This window comes from Cyprinodon tularosa, unplaced genomic scaffold (assembly GCF_016077235.1).
Source record: "Cyprinodon tularosa strain WSP-4 unplaced genomic scaffold, ASM1607723v1 ctg33, whole genome shotgun sequence".
NCBI lineage: Eukaryota > Metazoa > Chordata > Actinopteri > Cyprinodontiformes > Cyprinodontidae > Cyprinodon > Cyprinodon tularosa.
In genome coordinates this window covers 2,212,398-2,238,579 of record NW_024039041.1, presented here as the reverse complement: position 1 = coordinate 2,238,579, position 26,182 = coordinate 2,212,398, and the positions used below count along the sequence as shown (strand labels likewise).

The window sequence follows — 26,182 nt, the reverse complement described above, 5'->3', positions numbered from 1 at the left end:
TTTCATCAGAGAACATGACTTTGGACCACTCACCAGCAGTCCAGTCCTGTTTCTCTTTAGCCCAGGCAAGACGCTTCTGACGCTGTCTGTGGTTCAAGAGTGGCTTGACACAAGGAATGCGACAGCAGAAACCCATGTCTTTCATACGTCTGTGTGTGGTGGTTCTTGAAGCACTCACTCCAGCTGCAGTCCACTCTTTGTGAATCTCCCCCACATTTTTGAATGGGTTTTGTTTCACAATCCTCTCCAGGGTGCGGTTATCTCTCTTGCTTGTACACTTTTTTCGACCACATCTTTTCCTTCCCTTCGCCTCTCTATTAATGTGCTTGGACACTGAGCTCTGTGAACAGCCAGCCTCTTTAGCGATGACCTTTTGTGTCTTGCCCTCCTTGTGCAAGGTGTCGATGGTCGTCTTTTGGACAACTGTCAAGTCAGCAGTCTTCCCCATGATTGTGTAGCCTATAGAACTAGACTGAAAGACCATTTAAAGGCTTTTGCAGGTGGTTTGAGTTAATTAGCTGATTAGAGTGTGGCACCAGGGGCCATCAATTTTGAACCTTTTCACAATATTCTAATTTTCTGATATGATGAATTTGAGATTTTCATTTGTTGTCATTTGTAATCATCAAAATTAAACAAAATAAACATCTGAAATATATGAGTTTGTATGTAATGTATGAATATAATATACAAGTTTCACTTTTTAAATGGAATTACTGAAATCAATCTACTTTTTCATGATATTCTAATTTTATGACCAGCACCTGTAGATGAATGGACCTATGCTGAACTGCCCCATTTGGCAACCAAAGCGTGTGCTAAAGTGCCCCCTTGGAAGCCAAAATGTGTGCTAATGTGCCCTGTAAGGAGTCAAAACATGGCCCTCTACAGTGGACAGGATGCACTGTATGGCATGTCTTGTACTGAGGTTGGCATAAGTCATGTAGCTTGCACAGCAGTATTGTAAAAGGAGCAACAGATTGAAGATTGGAGCAGAGGTTCACCTTCTAACTGGGCTAATCGACCTTAACCTTACAGCCAGAGCTACAATTAAATGTTTAAGTTCAGAGCACCTCATGTGTTAGTCATTGGTTTATATCTTTAAATGCCAATATAATACAATTTAACAGCGAATAAACTTTATTCTACAGCGTTACAGCACCCTCCAAAATGACTGCCTGATGGGCTTTTTATTAAGAACTAATGAGCCCAATATGCCCCTTTATGCTACAGCTAAATGACTTTAAGATTTGAATTATTGTTGTAGACGATCAATTTGAGGTAAGTATATATTTTCTTGCAGTTCTTACTTAAATTGTATGTTATCTAGCCACTTCAAACACAAACGTTCACATCATATGCATCCCCCAGGGAAACAGGAAGACATGGATTAACAGGAAGTAATATATGAATTATTTTTATTTTAAAAAATGGAACTCAAAATCACAAAAAGGCTTCAAGTACAATAACTGTGGCTGTTGAAAAATATATATACTCTAAAGGTGGGAATAGTTTTTTCTCCCACATGTGCACATATCAGAGTCTGTATGAAGCAAAGAGCAAGGGTCAAAGTCTCTATAAGGAAACTGATAATTATCAACCTATCTGTCTTTTTTCTGTATCTCCACACTGGATTTTACCTGGTGAGAGATTTAGTAAGAAAAAAAAAAAACAGGAAGAGAAGAGTTCATCATATCGCTGTGATTAAACTCCCAAATTGTCTTCCAGGAAAATGGAAATTTTAAGCACCCTACCCTTTTTTCTTTTCATTTTGACAGAATTCCAGCTTTCCATAAAAGATCAATAATGGCTCATCTTGCAACGCCCAGTTTAGCAATAATTTAATTTCTGTGGAAATCAATGCTCCAGCTTCTCAGCTAAGGTGGAGCGGAGGCCGCAGATGCCTCTGTAACTCTGTACTGATGCGCCGCTGATGAGTCAGCAGCAAACCCCAACAAAGCACAGCCCAGGTCAATTACAGCCAAGTTAGATACCTCAGGACAGATAACCTGCAGCCGGAGCAGGAAAGACTAGCCTGATCCCCAATCAACACTCTGATCTTATACCCTGGAAGCTACATCCTGCCAGCTACCCATTTAGTTTATTCAAAAAGTAAACTCTTAATAGAGATGCTGAGTTTTTTTTATAGAAGCTTAATATTTTTCTCATGCCCATTTACCTTAAAAAACTCTTAAAATGTAATCCTTCTATTGTATTGCCCTCATGAGAGATCAATATAATCCAGAAATTCAGACATTTAATTCAAGTATTTTAGCAAAAAAAGGATTTCCCTCTTGGTCTGGGCTGCTGTCAAAATTTCAGAGTTACAGAGTGACCTGGATCACTGAATAATACATAGACAGAGGCTGCATAATTCATCTACATTTTCCAGTATGGCAAAGTATTTTCAAGCCAGGGCCCCACCTTGGCGCTACATCTCCCAACCAAACGGTCTCCCATCCCATGGTGAAAATATGTGCCTTTACAGACCCTTAAACACCTAATCCAACAGTGCAGCCCAGAGAAGAAATGAACCGGAAGGCATTAGCTGTTAATCATAATGACAGCAATGTTGGACTGCTGCTACCATCCGCAGATATTGAAGCTCTGACACCCTTCATGCTACACTTCAGAAAGCTGATTTTATTAGCCGTTATCAAAATCAGCTTCCACAACCTAATTATGCATATATGCATTTTACAGCATGGGGGTATAATTGTCAATAGCAGGGCTGTTTGTAATCAAATGACAGCTGCAAACCTCACTAAAGTCAACAACAGCGATCACATAATCCACATACTCCATTTATTTTTAGTTTGGAACATTCTATCTGGACATTTTACACCGTTTGTCCTTAACTTTTCTAATATAATTGCCATGGTGCACCACTGCTGTATTAAACAGGATAGCCCTGCGTATGCCTCTGTAAAGCTCTGAACAGGAACACATTACCTACAGAGCTCCGTCTGCCTGGGCAACCCTTACGTCCCATTGCGGCCCCCGGCCCCCCTTGAGTTCTATTTCCAGCTCCTTGCTAACATCGTTGCTATCGGCCCCCGGTGGGTCTATCTGCCACCGTGACGAAGTAGGAAGCAAAAGGAAGAAAGCCTCTTAGGGACGAAGTGAACGAGCATGATAATCCTTTCTGTGTCTGCTCTGCAACTTCACCTGCTGTTAATCCATAACCTGGTAATCCTACAGGTGCGACACGCACCACCCACATGAGCCGCTTCTAACATATTCTGCATCGGGAGATACACAACCTCGCAAAGGTATTCATACACCTTGATTTTAACAGCATTTTGTACTATTATACCACACACTTCAGGGGATTGATTGTCTTATCATTTTATGAGACAGACCAACACAAAGCAACATATAAACGTCTTGTGAAGGATTTATGGTTTTCATTTTTTTAAATAAAAATTTTATTATTACATGCATTTGTATTAATTTCCCCTTAAGAAATATTTTGAAGAGCAGTTATTCTTAGTACTGAAAGCTCATGTAAAGAATGAACTTTTGTTTTGGAAAATGTAGTTTTGTAAAATAGAGAACTTGAACAGAATCTCTCCTAAATAACTCTGACCAGTTTTCCAAACCCTGTTCAGGATAATCATCCTTTTAGCATGTTTTACCATGACATGGTATCTTAAAAGTAAAGTCTAATGCTAGCTTTCCTCTTTGTGTAATGTCAGGCCTGCACAAGACTGGAAAACTAATAGTATTTATTTAAATTTATCAGTTACAATCAATCCTAATTTCTTTCATTCCCTCTTTATCACTTGTGCATTGAATGCTGTCTGTTACCTGAAGCAGGCTCCATTTAACTGCCTGAATATCACATGAGGACTAAATTCCCATTTTACCATTTATGGAGGACAATGAATAAGATATTTTGTCAAAATACTAACAAAAATGCATCCTTAGATTTCCAAGTTAGATTGTTTAAATATAGGTTTCTCTAATTACCTATTCGGGGGAGCATATCATGGGGAATTTGGGTCAGAATCCCCACCAGATTTTCCACCTATGATTATGCTGGCCTTCAGATACAGTTAATGTATTCTAAACCGTCCTTTTGTCACGTTAATTTTAAATAATCCCATAAACATTCCTCTCACCTTTTTAATGAAACTCTGCAGCTCCTCCAGAGTTCTCATAATAGACTTTTGGCTGCTTCTGTGCTTCATGCTCTATTGGCCCTGCCCCTGTGTGACACTGAGATTTAGTTCAACACAAATCCGCTCTGTTAACTGGTTAGATTATTTCTGATGATAATTTATATAATTGGATTTTATTTCTGGCTATATTGTAAGACTCAAGGGGCAGATACAAATGCACACTTTTTGTATGTTTGCCTTTAAAAAAAACATTTAAAAAATTCCTACACAAATATGTTATACCTAAATCAAGCATCCCCAAACTCGGTCCTCAAGGCCCCCTGTCCTGCAGGCTTTAGAGGTTTCTCTGCTTCAGCACAGCTGGTTATAATGATTGCAGTAGACCAAAAGCCTGTTAATCAGCTTTCAATTAAAATCAGCTGTGCTGGAGCAAGGAAACCTCTAAAACCTGCAGGACAGGGGGCCTTGAAGACTGAGTTTGGGGATGCCTGACCTAAATGATTAGGGTATATTTGTAATTTACTTTATAGATCAGGGCATAATCTTTAAAATAAATTAAGATTGTTGTTATAAAATTACAAAAATGTACAGATCCATTTTCAGAGACGGACGGGGAAGTGCACATGTTTGAATCCCAGAGGATATAGGGTAACCCATCATGCATCTACTCCCCTGCGCTTCTCTGCACCCAGCTCACTGCCCTACATGCAGGCAGCGACGTCCTTGTACTTTTTCTCTTCATGCATGGCATGTCCATACATGCATGCATGTGCTGAATTCTACACCATGCATGTACTGATAACGATTTTTTTTTTTTTTAAGTTATCCATTATAACAAATAGGTGCTTTCTACTGGCTACAAGCACATGCAGTGAGAAGGTGAGGTCCTGTACAGCATTCACCACTCCAGACCCTAAGGAGCAACAGCAATGTTGCTTCATTTTCCAGCTGCAGATCTAAACAAAGAATAATAGGTTGTTGCTCTTTAGGGCCTGGGGTTGGGGGAAAACACCTGCCTCTAGCTGCACATGCAACTGGAGTTTCTCATCATCAAGCCTGACTTTAACAAACTCACTTTTGTCGAACCTGTCTGCGAGGCGAGCACGCATGGTAGCGCTGGCGCCCTGGCCTGGGTCCTGCAGTTCAGAAGCCTCCTGCCTAATGGCGGTCAACACTAACTGCTCTGTGGGCACCATAAGAGGTCACAGCAGAAGAAAATAACACACAGGAGAGCAAGTCATTATACACGGACTGGGCTTCACACACAGAAAAATGTTCCACTTTAACCTAACAGTGACCTGAGCTTTGCAAGTGGAAGGTTGTCCTGCAGAGCAGAGATGCTCAGAGAAAAGTCTTCTAGCTTATGCACGAGCGCCCCCATGTGGTTTTCTCTTTGAAATACCTCGTTTCTACATGCAGCCTCTGGTTTTCACCCATATCTCCCAAACGGGTTCCTCAGGATTCAAGGCTGCCATGACAACCAGGCTTTATCTTTTCAAAACAGATGTGCTCTTGACAGTTGGATGATTTGCACAACTTGCGATAAATTACACAAGGTGTCAAGTAGTACGAGACGGGGGCCCTTCCTGTAATAATGAAATCACTTTGGCTGGGTTTTTTTTTTTAACCTTTAGGGGTTTAAAAGAGCAGAAACAATTTCATCAACTGTTTAATGTTAGGCGCCATTTAAATCTGTTTGTAAAAGTGGGAGTGAATGAGACAGACAGGTAGAAGTGGATGTCATCATCTGTAGTAGCTTTCTAATTGGAGCAAAGTACCAACAGATCAGGCTCCAAAGGGTATCATCTAATGACAGCATGAGGATACTTTGCTGCAGTGCTGTGCAAAGGCATTCTTTAACTTTTTTACATGATGCATTATTGACCTTATGTTTTAAGATTTTTTTATTTATTTAACTAGAATTTTATGTGACACATCCAAACAAAGACAAGCACAGAGTTTAGATTTCAAGAGGAGGGAAAATAATATATGCTTTTAGCTCTTGTTAAATATAGAAAGCTGTGTGTGATATATAAAACCAATGAGCCCCTCCTGAACAATGAAACTCTTTATGTTGTGGAAATGTTACAGTGCCAAAATATATTATAAAGTGCAAACAATTGTGTTCAGCTGGTCGGTAGATTTAGGTCAGTCCTGCAGAGAAGAAGCAGGAGATGTGATGCTGGAATGGGGGTTCACATCCAGCAGGATGATGGTTGTAAACATACATCCAGATATTTTTTTTTAAATAAATCTGATTCAAATGTCAGAATAGACAGACCAAAATAATTTTTTTATCCGGTACCAGACTTCCAGATGCAACTCAGAATGAAGTTGAGTTTTTACCTGCTTTAGTTTGCATTATCTTGTGAAGCACTTTGTCACCCCTGTCTGTAAAAATATACAAATAAAGTTCACTTATTAATTAATGAAAATGTAAACTTCAAGTTTTATTTGTAAAGAATAAAAATGGTACATCAATTTTACTGGAAATTAAAATTAGCCACTACTTCAGGTCATCTTATAAACTCCTTATAAAATACACTGAATGAATGTGGTTATCACATGACTGAATGTAACTAATACTAAGGCGCTCTATGGCCGTGGAGTAGGTAATCTCTGGGAATATATACACTAGGGCTAAAACAATTATTAATCATGATTAATCGATTATTGAAATAATTGTCAACTAATTTATTAACTGATTAATCGTTAACTGGAGTATAGAGACTCTGAAATATGCCTTTAGCTGACAGAGCGACCCACTTAGAGCAGTAATTATATCAAAATTGCAAAAAAATATGTAAACATTTTGCGTTTAAGATAATATGCATATGTCAATATGCTCTATCCGGAACTCCTCAATTGGAAAAGTTTTAGTCTCACCTGTTTAATTTCGTAAAAACATCTTTAAGGAACCTTTTGCTATCCGATTATTAATCGATTAATCTAAAAAATATTTAAAAAATTAATCGATTTGAAAGGAATGGTTAGTTGCAGCTCTAGTATGCACAAAATTACTTTAAAAGAAGATTTTGATTACATTTAATATTGAACAAATACTTGAAGACACAATACTTTGATTAAGGTGTAAAAGCATCAGCTCTGTATTAGGGCTTTTATATTTACTTTACTTCCTGCCTTATGAACTAGCTTGTTTTTCAAACATCAGCTTTCCTAATTTTATTAATAAAAACTCAGGTTATAAAGTAGTCTGATTAAGAAGGGCCATGGGACAATTAAAAGTTTATAAAAATGTATTTATTTTAAGAAAAGTTTGGCCTTCATTCCTATTGGACCATATGATGTGCTCACAATCTGCCCTGCTTTTTCATTTCTGGAACAATGCTGCCACACATAGAAAAACACGAATAACATGAGCTATTTAAAACACACAAATGGGACAAAACTTTTTTTTTTTTGTAGATTGAACCCTTTATGTAGCTGTTTGCCACATTACTTCATTTACTGCAGCCTCATAACCGAGTACCCACAAGTTATTTCCAGCTTTTATCAAAAGAAAAGGTATAACAATAAAATTGAAAAAAATAAAAATAAAGATGCATTTCCAGTTTCCAGTAGGACCTTGAACTGTTCACTTAAACCTGATTAAGGCATGAGAGAATTAAGGAGCTGTTTGACCCTCAGATCAGCAGGGCGCCCCCAGAGCAATAGAAATGTCACACATATCTCGCTCAAAAATATTATTTTAACTAAAGTTCTCCGTTTCTAGAAGTACACTTTTTTTTACCCTTTAAAACTAAAAGTTAAACTGCAAGCATCGGTTAGCTTTTTTTGTTTTTCTTTACATTACCCAGTTAACTCCCTGAAAGAACAAGATGGTAGATGAGGGGTCATTCTGTTCAACTAGACGACAAAATAGCTTCTTTAAGGAAATCTATTATGTTATTAAACACGTACAGCTCATCCACACCAGCCAACTCTAACCGTGTTTCAATGCAGATGTCAGCCACCTTGGCTCAAACTGAAGTGACGATAGTATAATAATAATAATTGAACTTTATTGATCTCAAACTGAAGAAATGTACCTCTCCATTTAACCCATCCCCTTGGGGAGCAGTGGGCTGCCATTGTGCAGCGACCCAGAGTGCCGGCTGTGGGGATTGAACCGGGTACTTGGAGCACAAGCGCACTAATCTAACCACTAGGCCATCACTACTTCTAGTATTAAATTGTGAAAATATTCACATAAAATTTCAGACTTTTGTAATAACATTGAATTGATGGGATTCTTAATGTGTATAAACAAAGTGTATAAACATGAAATAAATATCCCAGTCCATCCTGACCCTTTTTTCACCTAAATGCATCAGACTTGGTTTGCTTATGACCTTCTGGCTCTCAATAGCATTATCCTAAATTCTATTACGGCTAATATTCTGATAATAATTTATAGGGAGAAAAAACATAATAATGGGTTTGTTGGTTCATTGCATTTATATTTAAAACAATATGTCCAACTCAGTATCTGCACACATTCATACAAGAAATACACTGATCGTATGATGACTTAAGGTTCAGTAAAGGAAGCAGGAATCAAACCTATAACAGTTAGGCAACAGTTGGAGCGCCAATTAATCATAGTCTGTAAAAGCCCTTAAAAGGCTTCTACTAGCTCTCAGTTGTCTTCTGTAAAATATAATATTGCATCTGATTAAATATAATATTTCTATATTTATAATTTGATTCATTTGCACTTGTATATGTTTAATGCACATGTGCCAATATATTTCAGATAGTTATTCAAGTAGATTTTAAGAACCTAATTTGAAATTTAATGAACAAAAAAACTCTGACCTGACTGACCTTCAACATCGAAATATGGTTAAGATATGATAGAAACAATGTCAGTTGGAATTTCAACAATAAATACATTTTTAAGACAGCAATAATTAATAAAATGTTGCAGAAAGTTTAACAAACTAATTATAAATCTCTGCCGAAATTTCAGCTTAAATAAACATATGTAGCATTTTATATTTTAAATATGACACAATTTCTCATGTTAAACTTTGGTAATGTGTCGTGTGTGTAAATGTGTTGAATAAAACAGGAATAGCTATTATAAAGCATAAAGTGTTAGTTTTACAAGTTTAATGTTGAAACTTTATATTTATCAACCATTGCGTTGATTAAATTGTGAATAAACGTTGAATGCCAGCTGGACCACTGAGCAACAACTCATTAAATTTTATAATTTGATGTCTCTGGGTGGGCTGCACAGTGGCGCAGTGGGTAGCACTGCTGCCTTGTAGCAAGAAGGTTCCAGGCTTGATTCCCGACCCAATGTCTTTCTGCATGGTGTTTGCATGTTCTCCCTGAGCAGGTGTGAGTTCTCTCTGAGTACTCCAGCTTCCTCCCACAGTCCAAAAACATGACGGTAAGGTTAAATGGCTTCCGGTGTGATTGTGCGTGAATGGTCGTTAGTCCTTTTTGTCTCTGTGTTGCCCTTCGATGGACTGGCGATCTGTCCAGGGTGGACCCCGCCTCTCGCCCGTAGACAGCTGGAGATAGGCACCAGCATCAATCCCCAATTGGGATTAAGCATGTCAGAAAATGGATGGATGGATGGATGGATGGATGGATGGATGGATGGATGGATGGATGGATGGATGGATGGATGGATGGATGTCTGAGTAAAGAGAGGTCTAAGGAAATGTGACAGTTGTAGCCCATGCTCAACGCAACTAAAACTTTATTTATAAAGCACATAAAAAAAAAAAAAAACGGGGTTGACCAAAGTGCTGTACAGGAATCACAGTTGCAGAGCATAAGATAAAAAACTGAAAGCTAAAATACATAAAACACAATGCAAAAAGGAAAAATTGAATGGAAATAAAATATTACAAGATAAATGTTTCAATTTAAATAAATATTTAAAAATAAAATTTAAAATAAAATTTTGCCAAATGTCCACTTAGACTTGATTAAAACCCAGGGAGAAGAAGTGTGCTTTTAGAGAGAATTTAAAAACCTCAAAGGAGCCTGTCGATCCAATATGCCAAGGCAAGTTATTCCAGAGTCTCAGTGACACTGCCATAAAGGCACAATCACTTTTGGTTTTAAGACTGGTTTTAGGCATCGCCAGTAGCAACTGATTAGAGGATCTCAGTGTTCTGGCCGGGGCATGGATTTGGAGAAGCTCAGTCAAATACCCCTTGCTCACACTGGCTCCGGTGCGGTTACCGAGCCGACGGAGACCGCAACTCCCGCACACCCCCTCACACCGCCCTTTTGACTACGGTGCGGTGCGGCTCTGCGGCTCCGGCAACAGGTCCGGAGATTTAACTCGCGAGAACAGAAGTTCACTTGAGTTCACGTAACTTCACGCGATAACACGGCCCAAATAACGATATTTGCGAGAGCTTGTTGCAGAGGGCTCCGGCACGCCGCAAGTATAGCTTTCTTGCGGAATTTTCTGCAGCGCCGGAGTGTCTCGGTAACCGCAGCCGGACAGCTCAGCAGCCAATGAGAGAGGTTTACGTCTTTTTAATGACTTGGAATCACTGCGGCGCCGCACCCACCGCACCGGTAAGACCGGAGTCGGTGTGAGCCTGGGGTTAAGAGCTTTAAAAAAAATAACATTTTAAAATCTATTCTACAAACAACTGGGAGCCAGTGCAACGAGGCTAGAACGGGTGATATGTGGTCGCGTTTACGTGTGCCAGTAAGGAGACGGGCAGCTGCATTTTGTACCAACTGCAGACGGTGTAAAAGTGAGCGGTCCAAGCCAGCATATAAAGAGTTGCAGTAATCCAATCTTGTATTAATAAAAACATGGATTACAGTCTCAGGTACCCTTTCACTTTTGATAAAATTCTTAACTGATAAAAGCTGTTTTTTACGACCGAATTAACCTGCCGTTCTAATTTCACTATTGCTATATGCTACTTTCAAATGTATCGTTATTCCTATTCATTGTGTTAGTTCATCCTTCCACTTAACTTTCCGATAATATGGCTGTAAAGGGCGCCATGTTAGCGACTGACCTTCTTAGATATCTTTTTAGCTTACATCTTCTTTACTGTGGAGAATGTCAGTGACTATTTTCTGGACAACCATCTAGTGGTTGTGTAATTGATTTATTTTTTATTTTTTATTTTTTTTACTGATGTCTGTGATCTAATGTCCTTTTTAGTTAAAATAAATGTAGGCGTTCTTTACAGTGTGATTAAAATTAGTGTCTTTTTCTGGATTTAATAACAGATCAATTTCCATTAGATTTTAATTAATTGAGATGCACCTGTAGGTGTAGGTGAGCTCGCTCTTTGCAACGCCACGAGGTTTCTAGGTCTTTTTTTATTGGATTAATGGCACAGGTGCCTGGCCCGCAGAGGCGAAGGCAGAAAATGTTTATAAGGGTGGCCGGGCAATAACAAATGTAAACTGAGGTGTGGCACCAAAAAATCAGGCTCATTCTACGCTGTTCCAACAGGAAAATTAATGAGCAAAACATCCATATTTTCTAAATAAAGAAAAACTATACTTTACAGCCTTTGCTAACAAATAGACGCATATATTTAAATATCCGTCTAGATAAAAGGTATAGTAGATAAAATCTTTTCAGGTTTGAGTTCTGGGGCGAACATCTTTTCCATTGGCATTACTTACCTACTTTTATCAATAATCATCCTGCATAAAATTGACATTTACAGGCACTAATATCTACAAAAATTGATTAATAGTTTTTTGTAAAGTAGTTATTTTTCTATGTTTTCACTGATGACTTTTCTTTACCCCATAAAACACAAAGTTTAGTTCTGAAAAAAACATTAATTCTATACTTGTCATCTTTAATGTTAGTATATTGATGAGCAGAATTAAGCACATTGTTTTTGTTGTGAAGTCATTGTCAATAAATGAAAAATGTAAATGTTTTGAATATTCTCCTTGAAAGTATTACTGCTGCCACCATCTGTATTAGAGGGGGAAAAAATAGTAGGGGTGGGCAATGATTGGCTAAGGTTGGCTAAGGTTGGCCATGGCCACCCCTGGCCCCCCATCTAGCTCTGCCCCTGCTGGACTTCTGGCTTAGACAGTTTGCAGATATTTTACTATGATCCCCTATACAAGTAACGTAAATTAAAAGAAACACGCGGGTTACACACACTGTAAGCAGATGCATCGAATTATGCAACAACTTAATTATGCCATGGATCAGTTATTGCAGAAGATGAAATAAACAGCTTCACTGGAGATATTTGTAACCCAAAGTTTTATAGTATGTGCATAAATAATTACTGATGAATACAAAAAAACAGGGTTATGCAATGAATCTGCCACCTGCAGCCTCAGTTGTCCTTGAATTCACATCCGGACGGAGCCTAAAAAACGAAATAAGCTTGTTTTTTTTTTAGGATACTACATGCGACTCTATATGCATGCCGCAGTACGGAGTTATTATGCCAGGCACATAGCAATGCCAGCCGAGTCCAGACGGGACAGGCCGCTGGATGCCAAGGAGAACCAGGCCTGGTTTAAAGAGATAAGCTCATTATGAGGACAGGTTTCTGCAGTCCTGATTGGACAACCATCAAAAATTAAATATTTTGTTTATTTTTCTCACCTCCCTCGCTGTGGATCTTCTTGCCTTTCCGGTTGAAGTACATCTTGTTACAGGCGGGTGACAGTCGATGTGGCGGGGGCCAGGAGGAGGTCGGAGGGGTAACATGCTCACGGCGAGCCGAAAGAGTCGGGGAGAGACGCTCCCTGACCGGCCTGAGTTCGCCTCACCTGCCGCTGGTCCCCCTGCTGCTGGAGCTGCTCGGCTGTCATGTTGCTCCGCTGCTGAACCGCCGAGGCTTCAGTAAACGGGAGGGAGCTCCAGACGGTGTCACTGACGCGGCAGTTAGATAGTTCCACATCCGGTGGATTCTTTCAAAATAAAACGGAAGTGGTTTCTGTTCGCAGATGGTCTAAATTTTGAAACAAAAAAATATACATTTTGTTTTTCTGGGGTGATCTAGGTTAGACCTGTGGCCTTTCCTCTTTAAAACGGTCAAATGCATGCAAATTGGTTATTTTCTTAGTACATATACAACTTTTAAATCTGACTAGTATGTAAACAGATCTGAGGTTTGGACAATTCCAGAATCAGCATCATTGTGATGCTCTAACAAAGTATTTAAACCAAATTTCGGCCATTTAGATTTTTCATTGCGACCGGTGGATTCTTTCAAAATAAAATGGAAGTGGTTTCTGTTCACAGATGGTCTAAAGAATAAAACATAAAATAATATTTTTGTGGTTTTGGGATGAGTCTGGTCAGATCCGTGGCCGTTCTTCTTCTTTAAAACGGTCAAATGCATGCAAATTGGTTATTTTCTTAGTACATATACAACTTTTAAATCTGACCAGTATGTAAATAGACCTGAGTTTTGGACAATTCCAGAATCAGCATCATTGTGATGCTCTAACAAAGTATTTAAACCAAATTTTTTATCGGATGTTAACTTTTAGAATTTGTAGCCAATTCTACACTTCTTATCTCGTAAAACATACATCTTAATAGCCCCTCATGATGCTACCACTACCATGCTTAGTATTGATCAAATGTTCTTGGATTTAAAATGCTTCATCAGTCTCCTCTAAAGATTCACTTTTTTCATATTAATGTTGATGGTATAAACAAACACTAGTCTAACACCCTAAAATAAAATATATTTGACCCAATCACCCTTTGGAATCTCTCAAGTTCTAATGAGGTAATCTCTATGTAAGAAAAAGAAAACATTAAGGTAAGAAACAGAGCCTTGAGGACAAAAAGGGACAGCACACCTGTCAGGGGTTAAGATTTGGAGATTCTTAAAATGGGGCGAAGTTATAAGCATCCGAAACAATGAACATCTCATAGAGATGTTCAAGTCATTATCTGAAAATAGGAATGATAGAGCAGCAAATTTTCCAATTCATGACCTTCCATTTTTTTCCCCTGGAACTGCTCTGCAGCCTCAGGGGATCACTGAGGAAAGAATGATGCTCGGAAAATTTTGGGTTCAACATGTAATTTCCTTAATAGTATTTTCTCTTTAAATAAAATACTTAAAACACGGTTGGAAGTTGGACTTCCAGCAGGACAATGACCCCCACATGCACCCAGAATTAAAAAGAATGCTTCGGGTCAAATAAATGTCATGTCTTAAAATGGCCTAGTTAAAGTTCTGAACTAATTCCAAAGTAGAATCGTGGCATGGCTTAAAAATTGCTGTGCACATATGCTCTCCATCCAACTGGACTGAGCTATTGTGCAAAGAAAAATAGAAAACAATGAAAGGGTCTAAAAGAGTTAACAACTTCTCCAAAATACTTTACAGATGTTTTTGTAGATAAAGTATCAGTGCCCCCCCCCCAACTCCAAGATACTTTAGTATTTTTTTGTTTTAAAGAAAAAGAAAAATAACTTATGGAAGTTTATAAAAAAAAAGAAACCAAATGTTTACGCAAAAACAAATTTAAGGAATAATAGTACTCCGCATGACACTATAACAGGGCAATATTTTTAAGAAAGAGTAAAGAAAACCACCATTGGACTTTTATATTATATTCATTATAGCCATTTTATTTACTCTCATCACAAAGCAACATATATCAGTTCATATTTCAAAGGATGATTCCCATCATATTAAATAAGAACTGAATAAATATTCACTTCTGAACCATTTGCCCACACAAACCCTCCTAAGTGGCCATTCATAGAGCAGAGGGGTTCTTATAGAACCAGCCTCAGAGGACACTGGGCCTTCATTTTAAACACACAAACACTCACAGTCAAATAAACCAAACACTCTTTCACTCGTTCCTACATACTGTACTGCAACAACCCTGCAGTTTAATTAGGGACACAGAAACTACAGAAACGCAGTTACCTGCCAAGTACTGCAGCTGTTATTATAAAGTGACAGAAACAATTGAATTGGGTGGGTTAGCTCTTAATCCATTTCTTCTACTTAAAAAATGCTATTTTTATCATGTAATGAAAAAAAAATTAAAGCTAAAAAAACACATTAGCTAACAAAGTCAGATATAATATGGAGAATTTAGAGTTTGTTTAAGAACAAATATACTGCAGAATTGTTTTATTACCTCTGGGCCGTCTTTCCTCTAACGGTAGCTTTAGTTCTGCATGTGCAGAAAACTTTAATTTCGGTTCGTCTTAGAGTGGAAATAACAAACACAGACAACAAAGTTAATGTCACACAAGACATTTTCCTTGCTTTATATTGCACAACTCACTCTCACCATTCTGAATCCCTGATTACCAAAAGCCTGAAACCACAATGACAGATGGAAAGGCAATGGTTAGAATTTCTAACTCAAAGTGACGTATTTTGATGGACTGGTGGTTTTTTTCGTATTGCATTGTAACTTTAGGGCTTTAAACTGATAGAAGCGCAGAATACATATTTCAGAAATTAATTTTAAAAAAATTCTCCTCTCCAACATATTTTAAACTTTAAAAAGGGAGTCTAGGCTTTATAATAAGAAAAAAAAACTTCCTTCTTCCATTTTGAGCAGATTGAATGGATAAGTTTCATATTTCTACAAGAACCTGATAAGCAGTGCATTCTTATTTACAGCTCATACAGATTAAACCAAGCCTACAAGTGATTTGTATGGTCAGCTGTAAAGAAAAAAGGAAAAGTCACGCATATCGGACATAAAAGTATTAGAACCAGACATTTGGGAGGCAACTACAGGAGCTTCTAAAGCATAAAAGCCATCTAGAGACAGACTTCTGAAGCCTGACGAAACAAGTAGCAACTAAGGTCACAGGAAGAGCTCGACTTCCTGAAAATATTGCATCTAAAAAAATAAAGTTTTGTTAATTCTCTGGATTTAAAGTTTCCTTCCTGTTTTGCTTGCTTTGGGTTCAAACAACTCAATGGATGATTTCAAAGAAAAACAGTGAAAGCGATATGTACACGCTAAGCCCACTTGGGTTTGCTCAGTTCAGCCAGCGGCGAGCGGGGGTGGGGGGACGTCAGTCATGATGCGCTGCCAGGATGGGCTGCCTGCAGATGGGGCAGGTGTTGTTTTCGGAGAGCCAGCGGTCGATGCAGTGGACGTGGAACTCGTGGGAGCAGGGCAAGCGACGCAGCTTGTTGCCTTGGGCGTATTCGTTGATGCACACGCTGCAGGCGCGTCCGATCTCGCCTTCGAGGCTGGCCTGACCGTAGGTACGCGTGGATAGATTGTCGATCTGCTCTTTGGTCAGGCCTCTGGGATGTTCGTCATCTTCCTCGTCGTTGAGTAGAAAGAAATGTGCCAGCCTCAGGATGGGCAGGGTGCCGTTCTCCACCAGGTTGTTGGTGTCTCTGCTGTTTGACCGTCCGTCTGCAGAGCTGACTACTCCGGCCCCAAGTCTGGCCTGCCCCACCTGCTCGTCCTCACTACTCACCTGCCCCTCCACCCCCTGAACGACCTCGCTTGTCCCCACCTGGTTAGGCCCGCTCTCATTTAAATGTAGGCGACTGCTGCCGCCGTTTGCGGCGCCAACGTATCCGTGGCTGGGTGTGATGCTCTCTGAACTCGCCTCCGTCTCCATAAGAGAACTGAGCTCCCCGAATCCAGTCATTATTTGTCGTAAGATGGAGCGCAGCGCGGTGGAGTTGGGCTCTCCGAGGCCCGTCTCGCTGATGCGCCTTAATGGAATCCGGATGGTGCTGACGTAGGTGCGAATTCCGGCGCGCTCCGAGCGGGAGATGGTGCGCCTAAACCCGCCGCTGTCGCTTTCGAATGTGACTGTGTTCTCTGCCACCCGTGCGCGGGATCGAGTTCTGCTGGCGATGCTGTCCCGGTCCCTGTTCTCACCAGGGCGAATCCGTCTCACCTGCAAGTCCAGCATGATGGTTGGATGTCGTCTGACCGCTGAGCTTCCTGCTCCGGCTGCGGGAGACTCACTCGCACGCTCTACAGTTTCCACGGCTGACTCCAACACAGCATCGGGTTCTGAAACAATTCCCCCAGTCTCCATGGATACAGAGGTGGTGACACCACTCGGATCACCAGGAGGGGCGGTAGAACCAGTTGTACTGCTGACCCGTGGCTGGGTGCTGCTGACACTAGACGTTCTGTTCAAAGGGGATCGACTTCTCCTTGATGCACGAGATGCAGCCCCGCTCCCCGTTGCGGTCCTGCGCACTCGGCCACGGGATCGAGTCCTGCTGCTGCGGGACTCCTGTCCCACTGCCTGGTGTTGAGATTCATCCTGAGGCGGCACCCGAGGACAGTCTATAGAAGCGGCCGTTTGGCTACGCCCCGGCTCCACTTCTACATTCTGGACTTGCTGTTGAAACGGCGCCGTTTGATCGGCAGGAGGACTGGGGACGGCGGGAGAAGGTGCTGAAGAGTGCAAAGTAGATCCTCGCCTCTGAGGGGCAGCTGGAGCCATCTCTGCAGGAGAAAGTGTGGCGGAGCTCACAGACAGGGCGGTGGCGCTGCTCCGTGTGCGCCGGGTCTCGATCCTTCTTATGGCAGGGCGTGGGGAGGGGTACGGAGCCGGCCTTGGTGTAGCTGAAGGCCGAGAGCTGGAGAGGGGGGAAGCATTGTGGACAGAGGTGTTTGGAGGAATCACTGGCAGCTCTGGGGCGTCCACAGAGCTCACCGTCTCTATATGCTCTCCCGGCTCAGGCTGGTCGTGGTTAATGTTGATCTCCAGGCTGAAACGAAATTCCCCACTGTTGGGATTGGTCCGGCTGACCGCCCTCCACGTCTGGTTGCCACTCTGGCCACTCCGAGTAGCATTACCAGTGCGTCTGAATGTATTCAGCCACTCCAGTAATGAATCACCATTAGAAGATTCTGCTCCAGGTTCTGCGCTCCCTATGAAAAAAAAAAAAAAAAAAGTCAACATCTTATTTAGATTTGATTTTCACCAAGGAGAGCACAATTCTGGATTTAAATATATTTAAACCAACCATCTATTTACTAATCTGAAATAAAATCCAGCACAGTTATCCTTAAAAATGTATTTACCCTAGATAATAGCTGCTCTTGGAAGGCCTCAGATATTTAGACAGAGGAACACAGCAGACGGGTCAGTGAGGAGGTTTAAATGAAATTTAAGTATTGCTTTTCTTATCATACAGACATTCAAACATATTTGCATTACAGTCACACACATTTATGCGGAAGACAACCTGAGGTTTGGTCCCTTGCACTGAGGCAGAAATACATTTTAAGAAGAGAGAACTCAAGTAAAACCTACGGTTTTTAGACTGCATTAATCGGAACAACGGCCAAGAGCGCCATAGTACCTTTGAAGGAACTTTAAAGACCTACAGCTCAGGTGGAATAATTTGTTAACAAGAAACATTTAGTTGTGCATTTCCCAACCAAAAGCACCGTGAACTGAAACGTGACATATTTATGCAGTGATCTAGGGTGGGTGTGGCTCAATGGGAGGAATAATAATTTCAAGTGGTATGAGTTCAGGTCCAGCATCTTCTCCTAACCCCACGCCCTTGAGCAAGGCAAATCTGCACTCCAGTAAGCTTTTAAGAGTGCAGTCGAGTAAATGTGGCCCCAGTGTAAATACACACTAAGTGTTCGTTGTGAGTATAACTATAATACATACTACATATAGAAGAGTGACAAGAAGAAAGCCATTGTTGAACGAAGTTCTGAATGCATTTATCCCCGAGCTTTGTGGAAGACACAGCAGCTATGCAGATAAAAACATGCTTTTGTGTGAAGAGACAAAAATATAAATGCCAAGAATGATGGACAAGGATTACAGCACTTCACCCATAACACAATCCCCGCTGTAATATATGGAGGTGTCAGCATCATATGGTGGAAATTCATTTCTCCAGCAGGGTCAGAACAGCCTGTTAGGGATAATGTATATAGCCAAATACAGGGGAATCTAGAGAGAGCAATATTCTGTTTGCTCTCCAGATTAGCGTAGCTTTGATGCATATTTTTGTGTTAGGATGACTTGGTTAAAATCCAGATCCAAATCCAATTGAGAATTTGAGGAAAAACCTGAACAAATCCAACATGAATGAGCTTGAAATGAGAACAAGGGGCAAAAACAATTCTCTCTTAGAGACAAAAAAACGGTCCACAAGCTGTAACTGCAGAAAAAGAAGGATCAACATAAAGTTGTCTTATGGTTTGCACATTAAAGGGCTGGTTATACTCCCGCAGCAGTGAGCCACAGTGAGCTTGTCGCAGGTATGACGCAGACATTTTTGACTTATGCTCGATATTGAAGCATGGTCTGCGCTATGTTTATTCCATGCCACAAGGCAAAAGGTGAAAATCACAAACTAGCTGTGGGTCTAGGTACGGCTGAGGTGGTGAAGTAGAGGGACATGAGGGCGAAAAAGAGCGGGGATCCAGTTGGAACGACTTCACGAGTCGTTTTCCGCAATGGCGGTCATACAAACATAACAAGGTGGTAAGGTATCAAACAGGAGATACACATAGTGTAGAGCGGATGTAGATTGGACCAATCAGAGGCCTCCTGTTTGTTTGGGAGAGGTGCAGCAGAGTGTCTGTGGAGGGGGCGGGGATGTCCCTGCATTCCCCGCGACACCTACGCAGACAACCTAGTTTCAAAGTATAAATCAGCCTTTATAAGTGACGGTTACAACATATTTTGTTGGTCTGTGTAATTTATAATCCATGCATACATAGTCTCTACACATATAAATAAAGATTTATATTCTGTATAGCAATTCTGGAAAGATGCAAACTATATTGTGTTGCTTTGTACTTGTGACAGTATAATGGCAATAAAGTTGAATTCTATTTGATTTTAAAAAGTGATGAAATTTTTGGTTATCAAAATGTTTTTTTTTTCTACATTACAAGGCACTCAATATTCCGCTGTGCAAAAGGCAGATTTTGGAAGTTGAGAAAAAACCCATACCTGCCCCTCCTCTTCCTGCAGCCCCTCTCTCCTCTCCTCCACTGCCGCTGCTCTGCTGATCTCCAGCATCAGCAGTCTGTGACTGTTGCTCAGTGTGGGGCTGCGACGACACACGCTCCTTTGCTCCATCAAGACGCTGACGGAGCTCCTCTGCAGTCACCTCGCCTATAAAATGCAGGTTGCAGGCTGGGTTAAAAACCGACAGAATATAGCATGCGTCGTTCAACTTAAATGTGCACAGCTATAAAACAGAAACCAGTCAAAAATACTCAAAAAACAATATCAATTAATTTAATTTCATACTTTTTTACTTGCCAAATTATTCATCCAGTCACCATAATTTGCTAAGCAAAGACTTTAGTGAAAAAGACAAAAAAAAAACTTGTCTACATAGAAAAGCGTTTCCATGCAAGAAATATACAAAATTTCATAAAAACACATTGAAAGACCACAGCCTTTAATCCAAAATACATATTTATACTTTTGCCCTAGTCAATCCTATTGCTAACTTCTACAGGTGCTGGTCATAAAATTAGAATATCATGAAAAAGTAGATTGATTTCAGTAATTCCATTTAAAAAGTGAAACTTGTATATTATATTCATACATTAAATACAAACTCATATATTTCAGATGTTTATTTTGTTTAATTTTGATGATTACAAATGACAACAAATGAAAATCTCAAATTCATCATATCAGAAAATTAGAATATTACTGAAGACCAATAAAAACAAAGGATTTATAGAAATGTTGGCCAACTGAAAAGTATGAACATGAAAAGTATGAGCATGTACAGCACTCAGTATTTAGTTGGGCCTCCTTTGGCCTGTATTACTGCAGCAATGCGGCGTGGCATGGAGTCGATCAGTCTGTGGCACTGCTCAGGTGTTATGATAGCCCAGGTTGCTCTAATAGTGGCTTTTAGCTCTTCTGAATTGTTGGGTCTGGTGTATTGCATCTTCTTCTTCACAATACCCCATAGATTTTCTATGGGGTTAAGGTCAGGAGAGTTTGCTGGCCAATTAAGAACAGGGATACCATGGTCCTTCAACCAGGTACTGGTAGCTTTGGCACTGTGTGCAGGTGCCAAGTCCTGTTGGAAAATGAAATCTGCATCTCCAAAAAGTTGGTCAGCTGCAGGAAGCATGAAGTGCTCTAAAACTTCCTGGTATGTGGCTGCGTTGACCCTGGACCTCAGAAAACACAATGGACCAACACCAGCAGATGACATGGCACCCCAAACCATCACTGACTGTGGAAACTTTACACTGGACTTCAAGCAACGTGGATGAAGTGCCTCTCTTCTTTTCCTCCAGACTCTGGGACCTTGATTTCCAAAGGAAATGCAAAATTTACTTTCATCAGAGAACATGACTTTGGACCACTCACCAGCAGTCCAGTCCTGTTTCTCTTTAGCCCAGGCAAGACGCTTCTGACGCTGTCTGTGGTTCAAGAGTGGCTTGACACAAGGAATGCGACAGCAGAAACCCATGTCTTTCATACGTCTGTGTGTGGTGGTTCTTGAAGCACTCACTCCAGCTGCAGTCCACTCTTTGTGAATCTCCCCCACATTTTTGAAGGGGTTTTGTTTCACAATCCTCTCCAGGGTGCGGTTATCTCTCTTGCTTGTACACTTTTTTCGACCACATCTTTTCCTTCCCTTCGCCTCTCTATTAATGTGCTTGGACACTGAGCTCTGTGAACAGCCAGCCTCTTTAGCGATGACCTTTTGTGTCTTGCCCTCCTTGTGCAAGGTGTCGATGGTCGTCTTTTGGACAACTGTCAAGTCAGCAGTCTTCCCCATGATTGTGTAGCCTATAGAACTAGACTGAAAGACCATTTAAAGGCTTTTGCGGGTGGTTTGAGTTAATTAGCTGATTAGAGTGTGGCACCAGGGGCCATCAATTTTGAACCTTTTCACAATATTCTAATTTTCTGATATGATGAATTTGAGATTTTCATTTGTTGTCATTTGTAATCATCAAAATTAAACAAAATAAACATCTGAAATATATGAGTTTGTATGTAATGTATGAATATAATATACAAGTTTCACTTTTTAAATGGAATTACTGAAATCAATCTACTTTTTCATGATATTCTAATTTTATGACCAGCACCTGTAGGTGCACAGAGCTGAGAGTAAATGTTTTGAAATATAACGCAAGTACTGTGGAAACAAGATCTTTACAAGGCAAATGGAAGACGGACTTAAGCTACGTTCACACTGCAGCCTCAAGTGACCCAAATCCAATTTTTTTTCCAACATGGGACCTGGATCTGATCTTTTCATGGCTTTCTGAACAACACAGATCCAATTTTTTTCCAATCCGACCCAGGCCATTTGACTATGTGGTCCTGAATCCGATATGATTCTGATCTTTTCAAATGCAACCAGTGTTGGAACAGCCAGGTCGGATTCATCCGACCTGAACGTCATTAATACCCGACAAAGGTCACTATTCTGCATCTTGCTATGAAGAAGCTGCAAGGAAAAACAACAACAATGGCAGATGAGATATGGAGAGTAGTATTTATGTTTAAACATATTGAAAAGAATGCCTTTTATATGGCTGGGAAAGACTGCTAGATGCGCGCCGGCACTACCATCCATGTTTACTTCCCTAAACATAGAGCACGCTGGCCTGTGATGTCATTGCGTCCTCTACTACGCATGCGGGACACTTGCGTTGTATGATTGCAGTTCACACAGGAAACAGCAACACAAAAAACAATCGGAATTGAGCATCAAGGCCTGCAGTGTGAATGTAGCCTTAGATTTCTACAAACTCTATTGTCTTTTTGTACACAGGGTGCGTAAAAAACGAAATTTCGCTCTGTACATGGGAGATAAAGGTCAAGAAAAGTGTGCTCAGTCCACGAAGGGATGAATCAGAATGTTTCCTACCAGGGGTCCCCAGCAGATTGCCATCTCTCATCAGGCGGTACTCTTCTTCACTAAGTTCATTAATGAAGTTGTAGTATGCCTCCTCCCGTCGAAGACGCTCTGCCTGCCTTCTCCGTTCGCTTCCCCCACCAGGAGGGTCCATTACCACCAAAAGTGCTGTGTGAGCAGACAGGTTGGACTCTCAGTCACAGATGGAAACGCAGCATCATACAAGTTGTCATACAGCTCTGTTCAAAATAAACTTCATTCGTTTACCGTTACATTTCTTAAAAACATTCACCGTCACCAGTCGGCTTTTTAACATCCATGGTCTGGGCTAACATCTACCTCATTTTAACTGTGTTGATCTTTCTCTTACTGCATTTGAGGGCTTTTTCTCTCAGCACCTTCCAAGTTTTTTGAAGTATTTAAAGTGGATACATAAAAATAAATTGCATCAATGCCACCTTACTTCAGAGTGTACTGTGATTTGAATCTTTGTGAGTCATCTGATGAAATGTATGCTACTTTAGGGAAACTTCTTATAATTACAATCTGCAGCATGCATTGCATGACTGGTGGATGTTTTGGTTTTCTACTCACATCCTTCTAGTAAATTATTTCAATCCAGGTGGTTATATCAGACATCAATTACTTTAAAGCTTAGATTCAGCTCTGTTGCAGCAGCGACAAATAAAACATGGAGGACTATGGCCCATGAGAACAAGGTAGAGAATCAAGGAATGCTACTTAAAAGTGTTCTTTCGAAGCTAGCACTAGTTAAATCATCCAAATTTGACACGTAGACAAATGCTCGATGTATTAGCAAATATGACAAAAGAGATACCTCCTAAAGGTCCGACATTAGCATCTTCGGAAAACCAACTAGACAGCAGTTAAAGACAGGCGTTGTCGTCCCAACCAGCAACCAATCATCGATCCAGTCTAAATGAATGACACCTCGAGCATCCAATCGGCGTCCGGCAAAGGTGGGTCATTGAAGGCTACACTGAGTTTTCCTCCATGTAAACGCAGAGCATCAAAAGAAAGACAAAGAATCTCCTTATCACATTTGACCAGGACTAAATAGGATGTTTTCTCCCGGTGTTAAACATAACCATTACAGACAAAGCACGGCAGCTACCTTAGTAGACGTTTCAAGCCTTCAAAGCGTCATTTCAATACGCAACGCCTCGGTGTTAACAGAGCTTTAGCATACTAGCATAGCCAGTAAGTAGCAATCAGTCGACACCAGAGCAAACTGCTAGAAAAACTCAGTTACATATATGACAAATATTGTTAAGAAACAGATAACATGTATGAAGCCTGAAGATAACCTACATGATACACCAATACCGGATGACTGAGACCAAACGATGAAAGTACCTGGCAAAGCAGCTGTAATATGGACGGTTCTCTCAGCTCTCTCCTCTCTCAAACCAAGATGGGACCACTGGTCCGACTTCAAAAAATGTCCGTAAAAACAGCATCTGTAGTTCTTGGTTCCTATGAAAAGTACCTATAAATTTCCTTGTAGTTTTCAATACCTAGCATAGCTACGAATTGAATCGTTTATTTCTGCTTTTAGTAAGAGAAAAACAAAATTGATAATTCCAAGAGAAAAAAACGAGGTGATACTGCCTTAATAATAAACAACTTAAGTAAGTTTAATAGGGTAAAGTAAGTTAGTAAGAAAGTAAAAACGTTTTTGTATTGCACATTTCAGCAGCAAGGCAATTAAAAGTACTTTACATACGGTAATAGAAAACGTAAAAAGAAAGGCGAAGTAATATAATTCATACCATAAAAAACATAAATCAAGTAAACAGTAAATCATCACTACATTAAAATCATCACAAAAATCATTTAAAAAATAACAAATACAACTGATAATCCCAAGGAGATGCTCAATGTGTATAAGATATGTTCAGTATAGAGAAGTTTTTCCACTTAGGTTGTTTTGTAGACTACTAATCAAACGCAGCCTTGACTTAAAGGAATTTAAATCAAGGAATTGTATTTTTCTGCTGTTTTTTTGTTTGTTTTTTACAGATTAAATATACATAAATACCTAAATCTGCCTCTCCATGTTTGGTTCTGGGGATACTAAGACTCATACAAACTTTATTGTCATTTTGTCAACACAGAGTGTATCCAAAACTAAATTTTGTATATACAGCTTTCCGACAGTGAATGAGAAGCAGCTTAGCAGTGAAAAGAACATTTCCATTCACAAAGTGCAGCAGTGATCAAATGTTATCAGTGTAGGAGAGACATGGTGCAAAAAGGCATTGATGTGGAAGTTTAAGTGCAGTGCAAAAATAAATAAATATATATGGTGCAAAAATGCAGTAGAAAACATTTGAGTTGAGTTCTATTAGATATGATGTCATCAGTGTGATGCAGAGTCACAATTTGTGACTTCATTTAGTGTTTCTTCAGACTGTTGAACTGTTTAAAAAAGTCTAAATCAAGTTACAAATTGAGACTCTGCATCACACTGATAACATCATACCTAACAGAACTGTTGGAAAAAAGAAACTCTATATCATGTCACAGACTCTGCATCACACTGACAACACCAAACAAAAAATACTGCATATTAGCACCATATATATCTAATGCTCTGAACTTTGATATTTATAAAAAAATTTTGCACCATGTTTTTTTTCTACCACGCTGTGTACATTTGATCAGTGCTGCACTTTAAGAAATGGAAATTATCTGAAAGCTATATAAAACAAAATTTTGTTCTGTATACACTCTGTGTATACAAAATGATAATAAAAATTGTCTATCTAGGGGCTCTTGATAAATGTGTAGTAGTTAAAACTCATCATAAATCCAACTGTTGCTTGTCTGTGTTAAAGATTTGTTGGAAAACATTAATTAATAGACAGCATGATGAGGACCTTAAATGCACTACCTTATAATGTAAAGAACATGATACAAATACAAACCCAGCATGATATGGTCGGCAGGCTGGAAAAAATAAAAAAATCATAAAGGAAGCAACCAACAGGCCCAAGGTTACTTTGTGCAGCTGTACAAGATCACAGCTCAGGTGGAAAAATCTGTTGACATGGCAGCTAATTGTCCTGCATGCCACAGATTGATTGGACTCTTGGGGAAGAAAGTGCTATAATGAGAAAAGCGATTGTTTATCACCTGCTGTATGTGTGGTGAAACAACACTTAAGTAGCACATTTACACATTTTATCATAACCCACAGTGAAATATGAGCTTTATTTTACAGCACTTACATGTAAA

General features: G+C 39.9%; 2 protein-coding genes across 15 annotated transcripts in view; both read right to left on the bottom strand.

Annotated features, from left to right (window-relative positions):
• The window catches only part of atp8a2 (ATPase phospholipid transporting 8A2), a 92,101-nt gene extending 79,097 nt beyond the window's left edge, over nucleotides 1–13,004 (bottom strand). For 3 of the 11 annotated variants that reach the window (XM_038293690.1, XM_038293693.1, XM_038293691.1), the window contains exons 1-3: nucleotides 12,712–13,003; nucleotides 6,471–6,515; nucleotides 5,200–5,307 (exon numbers count right to left, since the gene is read on the bottom strand). In XM_038293690.1, the coding sequence (XP_038149618.1) occupies nucleotides 5,200–5,307; nucleotides 6,471–6,515; nucleotides 12,712–12,754 (196 nt within the window). In that variant the 5' untranslated portion in view covers nucleotides 12,755–13,003. Of the gene's footprint in view, nucleotides 1–2,952; nucleotides 3,104–5,199; nucleotides 5,308–6,470; nucleotides 6,516–12,711 lie in introns of those variants that run through there. The other 8 variants (XR_005281530.1, XM_038293697.1, XM_038293692.1 and 5 more) reach the window with 5 other exon arrangements.
• A 1,676-nt stretch (nucleotides 13,005–14,680) lies between these two features.
• Nucleotides 14,681–24,418, bottom strand: rnf6 (ring finger protein (C3H2C3 type) 6). Of its 4 annotated transcripts, none has more exons than XM_038293738.1 (4): nucleotides 24,299–24,418; nucleotides 22,934–23,089; nucleotides 20,023–20,187; nucleotides 14,681–17,966 (listed from the first exon to the last, which is right to left on the bottom strand). In XM_038293738.1, the coding sequence occupies exons 2-4, from the start codon at nucleotides 23,073–23,075 to the stop codon at nucleotides 16,126–16,128; spliced, it is 2,148 nt and encodes a 715-aa protein (XP_038149666.1). In that variant the 5' UTR covers nucleotides 23,076–23,089; nucleotides 24,299–24,418; the 3' UTR covers nucleotides 14,681–16,125. The 4 variants fall into 4 exon arrangements, with proteins under 4 accessions (XP_038149666.1, XP_038149669.1, XP_038149667.1 ...); XM_038293741.1 differs by having other exon boundaries at nucleotides 14,681–17,957; XM_038293739.1 differs by having other exon boundaries at nucleotides 24,254–24,379.
• Nucleotides 24,419–26,182: the final 1,764 nt, after the last annotated feature.

What these genes read in the sequence shown, in the direction of transcription:
- rnf6 (XM_038293738.1), bottom strand. Translation starts at nt 23,075, where the DNA reads ATGGACCCTCCTGGTGGGGGAAGCGAACGGAGAAGGCAGGCAGAGCGT. An exon ending in CAATCTGCTGGGGACCCCTG is followed by an intron (nt 20,188 to 22,933) that starts GTAGGAAACATT and finishes TGCATTTTATAG; the next exon opens with GCGAGGTGACTGCAGAGGAG. An exon ending in TGCAGGAAGAGGAGGGGCAG is followed by an intron (nt 17,967 to 20,022) that starts GTATGGGTTTTT and finishes TTTTTTTCATAG; the next exon opens with GGAGCGCAGAACCTGGAGCA.